General features: G+C 41.9%; 1 protein-coding gene across 1 annotated transcript in view; it reads left to right on the top strand.

The window, feature by feature from the left end:
- The first annotated feature begins 1,276 nt into the window (after positions 1–1,276).
- Positions 1,277–12,982, top strand: part of srcin1a (SRC kinase signaling inhibitor 1a) — a 34,370-nt gene continuing 22,664 nt past the window's right edge. Inside the window, exons 1-3 of the mRNA XM_026325891.1 lie at positions 1,277–1,606; positions 6,622–6,648; positions 12,324–12,519. Of these exons, the coding sequence (XP_026181676.1) occupies positions 1,277–1,606; positions 6,622–6,648; positions 12,324–12,519 (553 nt within the window). The remainder of the gene's footprint in view (positions 1,607–6,621; positions 6,649–12,323; positions 12,520–12,982) is intronic.

Below are 12,982 nucleotides of genomic sequence, written 5' to 3'. Positions count from 1 at the left end.
CAGCTTATCCTAATGCTGCTGATGAGTCTTTAATGTACAGATGGTCACTTCACTCTAATAAGCCTCAGCACTTTTTTTTTGCTTTTAGTTTACAGTTTTTTTTTATTATCTTATTACCTGTTTTATCTGATGTTTATTGAGACACTCAAGAAACACTGCATGATAAGTCATTTCCCACTGTTCAGACACTATTAGCAATCATAGCAAACCATTTCTCCTTATGTTAATCCTTATGAATACATTATAATCCATATCAAATGCATTAACCAATTGTAATTCAGACAAAGTGCTATCATGTCCCGATAGCTCTTTTCTGATGGTCATGTGACAGAGCTCTGGTGTGTTTGCGTGCACATCTGTGCACAAACACACAAATTAACCCTTGGCATGTTTCTCTTCTAGCCAACGCCGGGGCCTGTTTTCCTAAGCAAGGTAACTCACCGGGCGAATGGCTTACTGCTTTTTTTATCACACTTTTAGTTCATTTGTTTTTCCAGTCACATATTTTTTTTTTTGTGTGTGTGTGCAACCATACTGTCTCCTCCCAGCTGTCTCCCTTCCTTTCCTTCCACCTCAGGCTGTGTTTTCTGTCAGTTAGAGCACTGATAAAAGGCCAAGAGCTGTCAGATTGATGTGCCTCCTGTAAAAACGGACAGCAGAATCAGTAACCTCTAGACGAGAGGCGGTGAGAATATGTGGAGGAAATGGGTTGGAGGGAAGACTCAAAAAGAAGAATGGGAGTTGGTGAGGACAAGAACGACGACAGAAGTGAAAGACATATTTCTTCATGGCCTCATCTGACTTTCAGTCACCTCAATTTTCAGTATTATGTTTCCTTCCATTTTTTTAGAAAACAATGAAAGCTGCTTAACATGGCAAGCAGGCATATCACAGTAGAATATCCAGCAGAACAAATTCATTTTATTTTACTCATTTTTCCCTTCAAAACTTTGAATCGATAATTCTGCAGAGAACCGCTCTGTCCTGATGGCAAATAGTCTAATATCCCATCCCATTTCTCTGTCTCTCCCTGCTGCCCCTTATGTCTACACTCTCCTTCTTACTGCTTCATTTGTCTCCACCTACTGTACGTGTGCTTGCTCCGTGTGTATTTACCTTCCCAACCTAAAATCTCTGTGCATGCCTGTGAGGGTGGTGATTCACCTCCTTCTTGCACACTGCACACCTCTTTCTTCCCTGCTTTCTCTTCTTTCCTTTATCCTCCCTTCTTCTCTTCTGTCCTTGTCCTTCAGATCCCGAGCGTGGTGGCAGTCACATGATCTCGACAGATGATTTGGAGTATCCACGGGAGTACCGGACCCTGGGGAACAGTGGTCGGCGCTTCTCCAACGTGGGCCTGGTGCACACGTCGGAGCACCGCCACACCGTGAGCGCCGCCCAGAGCCTGGAGGCCCTGACGAACCTGCACAAGGCTGACATGGAACGCAAGAGGGATGCCTTCATGGATCACCTGAAGAGCAAGTACCAGCAGCAGCAGCAGCAGCAGCTGCAGCACCCGCATCATAGCCCACACCACAACCCACCATCCCCTTCGCCCTCCCACGCCAGCATGAGGGGCACCTCGGAGCGGTCTGCACGAGAACAGGTATGCAGTTCACTGTCTGATGAAGATTTTACACTCTAAAACAGAATTGTGTTTACTTACAATATGTACTTTAGGGAAACATCCCAAAGTTAGTTTCAAATTTGTATTAACTAATTTTAACTAATTGTATTAATAAATTTTTATTTAATTAATATTTATTAATTTATTTGTTTTATTGGTCTTCATTTGACTGCTAGTTGGAGTTACATTGATCGGTCATGACATTATGACCACCTGCCTAACACTGTGTACTGTGTACATGGATTTGGAGATGCTATGACCCAGTCATCTCACCATCACCGTTTGACCCTTGTCAAAGTCACTCAGAGTCTTACACTTGCCTGTTTTTCCTGCTTCCATCCCATCAGCTTCAAGGACTCTATGTTCACTTGCTGCCTAATATAACAATCAGCCTGTCAGTGGTCATAATGTTATGGCTGACACTTCTATTGGCACGATGTGCATTTCTCTTAGAAATTAAACTGGTTAATATTGTCATTGCTGTGGTAACATCAAAAAAAAAAACATGCCATGTTCACACAAATTATGCACATCTAAAGCAGCACAATGCTTCACATAGAGGTGTGAAAAGTAACAAGAAGACAAACACATTCACATGTTGAATGCACATACTCTAATATTGTTCACAAAACATTTGAAGATGATATCTCTCATTTTCTCGTCATTTTTTCATTAGTATTTATCTCCAGTTTTGTCTCACTCACATACTGTACCTGCTCTCTGTATGTGTAGGTGCCACTGATGTGTGCATAATAAAGAAATAAAGGTAAAGTCAGTGTAATGACGTAATCACAGAAAAACACATCAGGGGATATGGGAGAAAATAAAAGAGGGGGAGAGAGAGGGAGCGAGAGAGAGAGAGAAAGAGAGAGAGAGAGAGAGAGCAAGTGAGCGACAGAAGGAGGGAGAGACAGGTGGAGTCCCTAGTTGCTGTGGCAACCTGTCCCATATATGGCAAGTAGGAATATCGCATTGCAAAGGTCAGGTTGTGTAGAGAAGGTGGAATTGTACAATAATGAAGACAGAAGGGAGAGAGGAATAGCGAGTGGAAGGCAGACAGTTAAAAAAAAAAAGGTAAGCAGAAGCCGGGAACGTGGATGGTCCTAAAGTGACAGGGCATTTTTACTGCACAGGGGACGAAGCAGCAGAGCCCAGGATTCCTTGTCATTTCGTGGATGAGCAGAGCATGGACAGTAAGGAAAGAGGGAAGGGGGGGGGAGGAGGATCCGGAGAGGAACAGTCAGTCAGGCAGCCCACTGCTCAATTAGCCAGCACCAGCATGAGCCAGCTACCCATCTGCGAAGGAGTTAATCGGCTGGTGTTGTAATGAATTAAATAAAGAGTTTCCGCCGCATGTGCTACTGAAGAGCGACAGAGAGAGAAAGAGAGAGTGGGAGAGAAAGGGAGATTGAATGAGGGGAAAGGGAGGGAGAGACAGGCAGAAACGCGATGAGGACTGCACATGACAGACAGCCTGGGATGACTGGAGTGGTGGACAGGCACAGGTGAACTGCAGGTGAGACAGGACTGGAAGCTTGAAACTGGAAGCCAGAGGCTGTTGTAGAGAGGTGTGTGTGTGTGTGTGTGTGTGTGTGTGTGTGTGTGTGGGAGGAGGATGTGCCAGCTAGGATTAAATTCCACGCCTGTTGTGTTTGTTGTGTTTGTTGTGGTGATGGTGTGCATATGTTCAGCAGGCAGAAGCCCAGACTAGACAAAGGCTGAGTGGACGAAACTGTAAACTACACACATTGCCTTTTTGTGCGTCTGTTTGGGTGACAGTATATTTGCTGTGCAGACTAGTGTGGGTGTTTTTTTTTTTTTTTTTTCTTTTTAATGAAGAAAGCAACAGAGAGGGGTTGCGGTAACGTTACAACATCAACAAGACCGGAAGGGGACTGACAGGGAAAGAGTAAGAATGATTGAGGAGGGAGGAGGGAGGTGGAGGTGCGGAGGAAAGGATGACGACACGAGAAAGAGATGAGGTAGAGGAGGGGGTGGTGTGAGTGCAGCCTGCTTTACATGCAGGTCAGGTAATGCAACGCTCCACTCTGCAAGGCTACATGCTTCTGTTGGAGCTCTCTGGCCAACTCCAGTGAGTGCACATACATGCCTGTGTGTAAATGTATACATGGGTGTCTTCACTCAGCAGTCAGGTATGTGTTTAACGCCTCAGCCCCACGTTTAATCTGACATCTCAAACATTGCTCACTCCCTGGGGCTCATAGCATATTTTATTCAACAGGAGGTTGAAAATGACAAGATGTACATTTGGGCTAAGTTTTAGAGCTTTAGTCAAGAGTTTTGTCCGTCATGTAGATTTACAGCTGAAAGGATAAGTATAACAACAACTGACAGCATAAAACATTGTCTTGAATATAATTTCTGCACCGAAAAAAAAAAAAAAAAAGATTGTGGTGTTGATTTCCAGGAAGGAGAACTGTTACAGGGAAATGACATACACTGAAATAGGCCCTCTCTGGTTGGCTCTCACACTCTCCCGGCGCAATATTTGCAACTTAAAGTCCAAATTCAATATCTGCAGTTGTCAGCGATACGGGTACAGCTACACAAGGCTGTGAGGAATGAATGTGTTTACCAAAGAACAGTGAACAAGCCTCATTAAAGCAACAAACAGAGAAACATTCGCAGAGACCGACAAACAAATCACTTCTGTGTCATTAAAGCAGCTCCTCAGAGTCATATAGCATTGTAGGAAAATAAAATCATTAACTTCTGAACATGTGAACAAGTGAGTCGCAATTTTTTATGACACACCAGTGTTGCCCCTGAGCCTCTGTCAGTTCGACAGATTGTCAAGGATGAAACTGGCTGAATGGCACACGATCAGTTCATCGAGGCTAATACAAACTTAATTTGAAAAGACCTCATGTACTAACTTGTCCCTAAAAGTGACCCAGTTTACCCATCGCCTCGCAATCCAGAATCTATCAGCTTTCAGCATTTTGACCTGTTTTTTTAAAGACATGGAGGCACCCTTGTTTTTAGTGTTTATGAAAGGCATTTCTTCACCCATAATGGGGGATTTAATTCTTTAGACTCTCATGATTTTCACTGGACAGAGCCAACATCTGGCAACTAGCAAGGATGCAGAAATTCTCCTCGGCATCACATCAAAGAGTTGTCTTAATGCACTGACATATATTGGGAGAAATTTATATGCTGTGGGGAAGCGTAGGCTGAGATTATGCCCCGTATCATTTTGAGTCCCACTAGTCTCAGTGCCAGGGAGGCAAGGCGCTCGCAGATATCTGCACTATTTTCTACAATCTAAATGCATAAAAAGCAGAAGCAGGTTTCATCTGGAAGCTCCCTGAAACTGTCCTGTGAAATCCAGCCATTCAGTGTTTTGGGATAGTTTGTGGTATTTGAAAGAATTGAAATCCCCTTCTACTTTTAAATGGACTCAGCTGCACCTAAGTAGTATATTTTGATTTATGTATGGCTCTTCAGCGTGGCTGACTGCACAGTTTATTTGACTTCTCTTTTAAATCATGATCATTGTACATCCCCGGACAATTCCAGCTTGAATACCATTATGAGCACTGGCGATAAAGCATATCTGTGTATGAATAGAAACTTTAGAAGATTTACTATTCTGGTAAACATTTTTGTTGTTCTTGTTGGAGTTATGCTAAATATTCAGAATAAAATGAAAAGTCGGTGCAAGTAAGTAATAAATTAGGAATAAAACAAATTGTAGCTGGTGGTAAAACAGTACCAGGAAGACCTTTGAAAATAAAACAAAAACAAACAAACCAAACATTTCACACTTTGTCATTTTCTGGTTGGTATAAAACTGCTGGACCTAGACACTAGTCTCTATTGCCTGTAATCAGCTTCCTTGTATTAGATCTAATGTTACTTAATTACCAATTTCTTAATTACTTAATTTTTTAACTTACTACAAAACAGGAAGAAGAAGATTAGGGCAAAGCGAGGGGATACTGAATGAAAGATTAGATTACAATAAGGTAATACTCAGTGAAAGTGTGTCTAAAGCTTATGTTCACTAAAACACTTCAGGCTTTTATTGATACAGCATTTACATCTAAGGCTAATAATGGGAAAGAAATCAATGAAAACTTGCTTAGCTTAGTTACCTGTTACTTTTTTAAAACCCTGGACCAGAGAGTAATGTGGCTCCTGTAGAAGCGAGACAGAATGGACTAAAAATTGCCTGCAGATAAGAATAAAAACTAGAATAAGCGTTTGGATTAGAATTAAAATTCATGAATCCTGCAGAATCTCTTTTTAAATTTTCCTTGTCATGTGGAGGTGTTTCTGAGCCATCAGTGACCTGGCCTGGTTTTCACCGTGGGGTAATTCTGTTTTAATGGAAAGCTCACATGTGAGCACCTTTTTATACCTGGCAGAGTGGCAGAGCAGCAGCAAGGGCAAATGTACAGATGAGAGATACAGTGCGTGCTGGTGAAAATGAGCCGGGGAGGTGGTGAGGTTAGGATGGAAAGAACGCCGCAGGTGGATCAACAGCAAAAGGGACTGGAGCGAGTGAGGTGGAGACAGAGCCCTTTTTTGCCTGTGGTGGTGAAGTCTGGGAGAGAAGCCAATGTCGCAACAACAGAGTGGGTTGCTGTTTCATTCGATTTCACTCTTTTCATTTTGTCCCCTTCACCAGTTGCACCCAGCAGTGCAGTCTTGTTTCAGGTGCACTGTAATCTGACTCCTGCAAAACACAGCCAACTCCTGCATTAACAACAGTCAAACTTAATTATTGTGGATTAGGTTGCTGTCAACATTATTAACAAGTTTCATAAAGAGCCTGTTAAGAAATGCTTCCTTGTTCTCATTCTTCAATCTCACAGTTCTCACTCTTCTGCCCTCTTCAATCCAGTTTGGTCTATGCACAATATGTGTTTTGGTATCTCTGTGAACACAAGCCATTACTGGAAGAAAACATCTAACTTTTCCTTTTCTGTTTCCTCTCCTCTCCTCTCCTTCATGAATCTCTCCAGCAACAACCCAACTACTGGAGCTTTAAGGTCAGTGCTATGTGTCTAATGTCTCTTTGTGTTTGTCATTCTTCGTGTGTGTGGCTGTGGTCGAGGTGTTGGAGTGGCGACATCTTAAACTTCTCTAGCGCCATTTAATCTGCAGAAAATGATTCTCTCTGGATTTATGATAGCTCAGTCAGCCAACATTAATAGCTGGAAGCCATGTGACCTTGCTCAAGTATTACACAGTCTGACTGAGATATTAAGAAGACATTTTAGACGTGCTGCTGAGGCATTACTGAAATAATGCTTTGACATTAGCACGGAGGCTTGAGTCATAGCTGGGATGCTGAATGTGTTTTATCCACAGGTTGCAGAGAGGAAATATGGATTCTACATACTAGAGAAAGCCAACATAAACACATATTGAAGTGTATATCACTTACTGCGTGCAGAATTTAGTTTTTAAGAGTTTAGTCTGTTTGTTATTTAATAGGTGCTGTAATGTGTATCACCTTGTTGCGGTGATACCTCATAAAAGCTGGCAAGGGGAACAGAGCAAGTTAAAGAACATGTGTGTCAGGGAAGAGCCCAGGGCTTATTGTGGTTTTGTCTTCCTGGAATCTCTGCTCACACTATCATTTGGACAGGGTGGAAATGTCAGTGAATATCAATAACCATATGCCCTGACCCATGGGGAAGCCTAAGCAATCTATCCCTCACTCCCACAAGTGCTTTAACCTCAAACATGAGCGCAATGAAATAGAATTTAGAGCCCCCGTCTGTCACATAACTCTATTATACAACCAAATGGACTCTTAGGTGAGTGTGTGAATTTGGAAACTGCTTTAAACATCAAACCATCAAATTGTGCTGCTTTTATTTTTAAAAGATACTGATCTATAAAAGCAAGAAGGTTAAAAGCAAAATGTTAAAATGCTGAGCTTAAAAATAATTCAACAATTCTCATACTGGTATTTGTCAGAGCCAAGGAGATGCCTCCAGAAGTCTTTTTTTTTTTTTGTCAGGCCAATGGTTCAAAATTCAAATTTATTCTATTTAGAGTGTTATAAAATAGAGAAAGCTGAAACCAGAGAATGAAGAGTTTGAATTTCCTTAATATAGTCAGTTATGAAAATAGTTGCAGATTATGTTTCTTCTGGTCAACAGCTCTTTAAAAAACTATGTTTTATTAATATTTGTATTATATTTTGATTCATTGCACTTCTTCATCCACTACATTACTAAGTCGCTGTTCTATTGACGACTTCATGTTGCTTTGCAGCAGTCAGAAAAATGCAGCAGGTAATGTATATTAATCACCTGGAGAGAGTTAGAATCCACAAGATGCTGCAGTGGTAATAAAATGTAGAATGAATCAAACAAAATGGTCCAAGCGGTTATAGAGCTAAAGCTATTTGCTTGCAGCATACAGACTGTTGCTGATGCTACACCCTGCTCAGATTTCTTCATTTTTCACTAAATCTCTTTCCCTGGATTCATCTTCCTGCTGAAAATAAAACCTAAATGGAGCTACTATCAGGACTGGGACTGTGACTCCCCTCTTGAAGACAATGCCATTTGCTCCCTCTCCCTCTAAGCAAACCAGCTGCATTGACTCACAATTCACAGCAATTTAGCAAAGCAATTTGTTCCATGCACTGATGACAGCTGGTATTACAAAGAGACAGGATGCAAAGGTGTTAGTGGTTGGGAAATTGTATGTCCAAGCAGAGGATTGGCTGGAGAGTTGGAGAGGATATTGACAAATAATAATAGTGGGGGGAAATGCAGGTAGAGACAAACAGATGTCAGAGATGAATCAATCTAGGGAGTTGTTTTCTACCTTTCTTTTCTCCAAGAGAGAGCGGTGTGTGGAAAAAAGAGCTGGGTAGAGAGAGGAAATGCCAACTCAAAAGGCTCAAATGCAGACAGCAACCGCACAAACAAGGCACCTGGATGAGGCTCTGGCCTCTGCCACTTGAGACAGAGGAAGAGGCAGATATGTTGACATAAAGCAGCTCAGCAGGCATCGGAAGCAAGTTTTCAGAGTGATGGGAGAGGACAAATGAGTGACAGGATAAAAAGTGAGGAAAGGAAGACAGACAATTGGAGGTGAAGATAGACACCTTGGGTTTGAGGAATAGAAAAACCAAAAACGCTGGAGGAAAAAAAGATTGCGAGGACAATGTGTGAGGATTGCGAATTTAACCATCAAACACCTTTGTAATACCCTGGAGCCAAAGACTTCATTGTCATTTCACACACATCAAGGTGTGTTTGACATTTCTGCTGCTAAAGTATATAGTCTTGCTCAAGTCCAACAGAATGTCATATCACTAAACTGGAGATTTATCACACTTCTGGAAAAGATTAGAAAGACGAGCCTGCCATCAGCTATCATGGGTTGAATCAGTCTCTAGACTTCAGGATTTAACCCTCGTATATTTTAAACTTGCTAGTGTACTTTGATGGCACTGCAATTCAGCCATATTCGCTCTTCTGCTTATTGTGAGTTCAAGAATATCACACCATCCTGAAATCTCACCCTAAATCTGCCTTAGGTTGGGCAAACTCTGCCATTTATATAGTACATTGTTTTAATTCAGACTAATGATTTTCATCTGGCGTTCTGCCCTTCCACAACAAGAGGACCGTTCAACTGGCTCAAACAATAAATTTACATCTAATTGGCCAAGAACCGCACTGTTACATCACAATATTGCATGTCAAAGTTCAAAACTAGTTCTCCTATTATTTCTTCACCTCTTTCATCAAACCAGCTTACTTTGTACTGAAGATAGTCTAAAAGCTAAATTCTCTGTAATTGTACACGGTTAGGAGGTCTACAGATTAAGACGACAATAATTTCTGTCTTCTGCCAGACATGAAAAGCTTTAAGCTAAGGCTACCATTACCATGACCTTAAAACAGAGAGACCCAGTGTGTGTGTATGTATGTGTGCTTATGCTTTTGTGTACAAGCATATGAAACAAGAAAAGACATAGTGGGAGGTTGCACTGAGTTTAATGCAGTTTGTAGCCTAAGGTCTGTTGCCAGGCTGCCGTGTCCCGCTTTCTACTCCATTCGCTTCTATTTTGTGTAAGATCATCTTGTTCCCTACTTGTTCCTTTCTTCCGCCATGCCCTTATAACGGTGTAGAGTTCTCGACAGTAATTGAGTGCTGTCGAAAAAGTCTGGATCACTCTAAAAGAAAAGGCTGAGGTGGAGGGAGGTGTGAGGGAAGCAGATGCAGAGGGAGGATCGTAGAGGAAAATAAAGAGGTAGAACCAGTTTCCCTCAAAGGAGGCTGGGAACATCATGTGTAACACTGGCATGTCTAGCAAGGCCAGATGCATTACCAGATGGTGTATTCACATATAATATTTACAATGCAAAATTACTGCAGAGAGATTTTCGGTTTTCATATCACATAAACCACCAATATGGAAGTCAGTGTTTGGAGCCTGTTGTAACAAGGCAAGCTGACTAAGAGCATATATAACAGCAGCTGCAGATTACACACGTTCATACTCAATGCCTTGTTCAACACACAGTCATAGAGTATAGCATTTCTCATGGCAGAGCAACCTGGGTCATGCAGCACCTATATATCCTTAACTATTTCTTGAATTGCTTAGCTTAGTTACCTTAAACTGGGCGAAACCTAAATAAAAGACATTATAATCTGGATTCAGATCAGATAAAATGCTGTGGAAGCCCAACCTTGCCCAAGTATGTATAGCACATTTTGTTCACGTTGAATTTTCCCCTAATGTTTTTCCTGTCTCACTGTACCTAGCAAAAATATGAGACATTAAAGTACGTGCCGTTCCTCTCTGGTGCTTTTGGCTGTTGTTGTTCAGTGTGGTCACAGTTTAGATAAATGACCCTATTAGAAAACACGTCAGGGGTTATCTGTCAGCATCGCCATCTCTCTGCATGGTCAGACAGTGTCTGCCACCACAATCGCTGGGAACCACCGCTTTCATTCTGTGTGTGGGTGTGTGTTTGGGGTGGGTGTGTGTGTGCGACTGAATTATGTATGGTAGTGACAGAATGAGTGTACCTTATAAAAAGGATTGTTCCGGTTCTCAGTCCTGATGGGTGTTGTAAGTTTTCTTGTAAAAACATTTGTGATGGCGAAGCTGCTGATAGAAATTCTTAAGTAATAGGCAGTGGATAGATGTTGCTTAGTTTGGTTATTGTGTACATTACTGCACCAACAATTAATTGATTAACTGTTGAGCATTTAATCAGCAGCAACTGTTTATCTTGTTGATAAATGAGTTATGTGATTATTTGGCTAACACATCTATCCTTCGACACGACTAACGATGTACAGTCAATACGGCTCTGTGAGGCGGCACCTGGGCACAGTGGCGCTCAGAGTTAAATGAGAACACCCTGATGTCAGCTGTGGAAGTTTTACCATGATGGTGTTAAACAGGTCTGATCTCTACCATATCCGCCACATATTTATTGCATATTTTATTTTAGTTTACTTTGCTGTGACATTTGATGAAATTCTGGTTTCCAACTGTCGGTACAACAAAACTATTTGAAGACACCTTGAATGTTATGCTATTTTTTTGACATTTTATATGGATTATATCCATCCATGTTCTATACCCGCTTTTTCCTGAAAGCCAGGGTCACAGGGATCTGCTGGAGCCTATCCCAGCTCTCTCTCAGGTGAAAGGCAGGGGAACACCCTGGACAGATCACCAGTCATATGGATTATATGATTAATTAAAAATCCTATAATGAAACGCCCATTTAAAAAAAATAATAAATGGATGTACGCGTGTCTTTGGTGTACTTTTGAGTGTTTGTGAATGAATTCGAAGAGCTCACTGTTAAGAGTCAATGAAAGCGGAGATAGCCCTCTGGGTAACTTCTGTCAGAAGTTCCTGTTAGATTACATTCAGACAGGAAAAGAAGGAAGAGAAGAAAATCCTTAGGAAGATGAAATACTGTTGTGTTCATGGTGCAAGGAGGAGGATACCAGCATTGCTACTGTACTGTGGCTAAGGATGTGTCTGCCTGTGCCATCCAAACAATCAGCAGACAGCATTCTGGGAGCTCATTACAGCAGCCTCTGAGCTGGAGGAGACGCTACAGTAGTGGGGGATCTAGGAGCCAGTTCAGTGAGCTCAACCCCAGCTGCACTAACAGACTTTCAGTGAAAAATGCCTGGGCATAGGCCAGCAGGATAAACCCACAGTGACAGGATGGGATTTGCATGAGCTTCTCCTCCCATCCCACAAGCACTCATTTAAAGTTTGTAGCTGCACAGGGACAAGAGTTTGGATGAGGATCTGTCTGAGGTGTGCAAAGTCTAGTAAACATGACATAACTTATGCTAAGCTGGAGCACAGTTTTCCAGTTTAATTTTGCTCGTTATCCACCATAGGTTATTCACAAAGGTTGATTCCCTGGAGTGTTGTTCCATTTGAGTACAACTAGTATGTTTTTCCGCCGCACCATTCAACTAACTTCAGATACTGTGATGCAAGTAATTCTCAGTGAATGGCTGGTAGCTAAGCCATTGTCAAGGCCTCATTAATCTTGTTATGTGGTTCATTATGTGGTGTCTCATTGTGTGTTCACTTTTCTTTTTTCCTGTTGGTCTTTATTCCATCAACCCTGTCCAATCCATTCTCTCCGGCTTGATTTCTCTCCATAAATTGTGTTTCTCCATGTGTCTTCCCCTGCTGCAGAGTCGCAGTCCACGGCATTCCCAGTCTACCCAGTCTGGGCTTGCCGACCAGGCCGCCAAACTCTCATTTGCATCTGCTGAATCCCTGGAGACCATGTCGGAAGCGGACATCCCCCTGGGGTTCAACCGGATGAACCGCTTTCGCCAGAGCCTGCCACTGTCCCGCTCTGCCAGCCAGAATAAGCTACGATCTCCAGGTTAAGATGCCTGTTGCACTTGAAGCAGATTTACAGCTGTTTGCTTGCCTTATGTTGCAGTTGATATGAGAATGGGAGGAAGTGTTAAACTCACCTCATTTACTGTAACAGTTTTTGTGTTGGCCTAATTGATTTGCTGCAGTGCTTTGCTGAGATAACACAGCTTTCCTGAATGGTTAGAAAACGTACACAGTAAGTCTTAGGAGAAAAAAATCTTCCTCTTTACTGCAGATAATAAATTTCCAAATTATTCAGCTAAAATACATGAGCAAAGCTTGCACACCTGTTTTAATCATACAGGACTAAAAATATGTGTGTGTGCAATTGCTCAGCCAGGGACAGGTTTACTACAAAACGGCCTTGGGAGTTTACAGAGGATTAGTGAGAGTACTGTCCAAACTCATAAAGACTAAGGTGTGGTGAAACGTCAGGTATGGTGAGATAAAAAAAAGTGGCTGTAAAA

This window comes from Mastacembelus armatus, chromosome 8, assembly GCF_900324485.2.
Source record: "Mastacembelus armatus chromosome 8, fMasArm1.2, whole genome shotgun sequence".
NCBI classification, from domain to species: Eukaryota; Metazoa; Chordata; class Actinopteri; order Synbranchiformes; family Mastacembelidae; genus Mastacembelus; species Mastacembelus armatus.
This window is presented reverse-complemented; position numbering and strand designations above follow the sequence as displayed.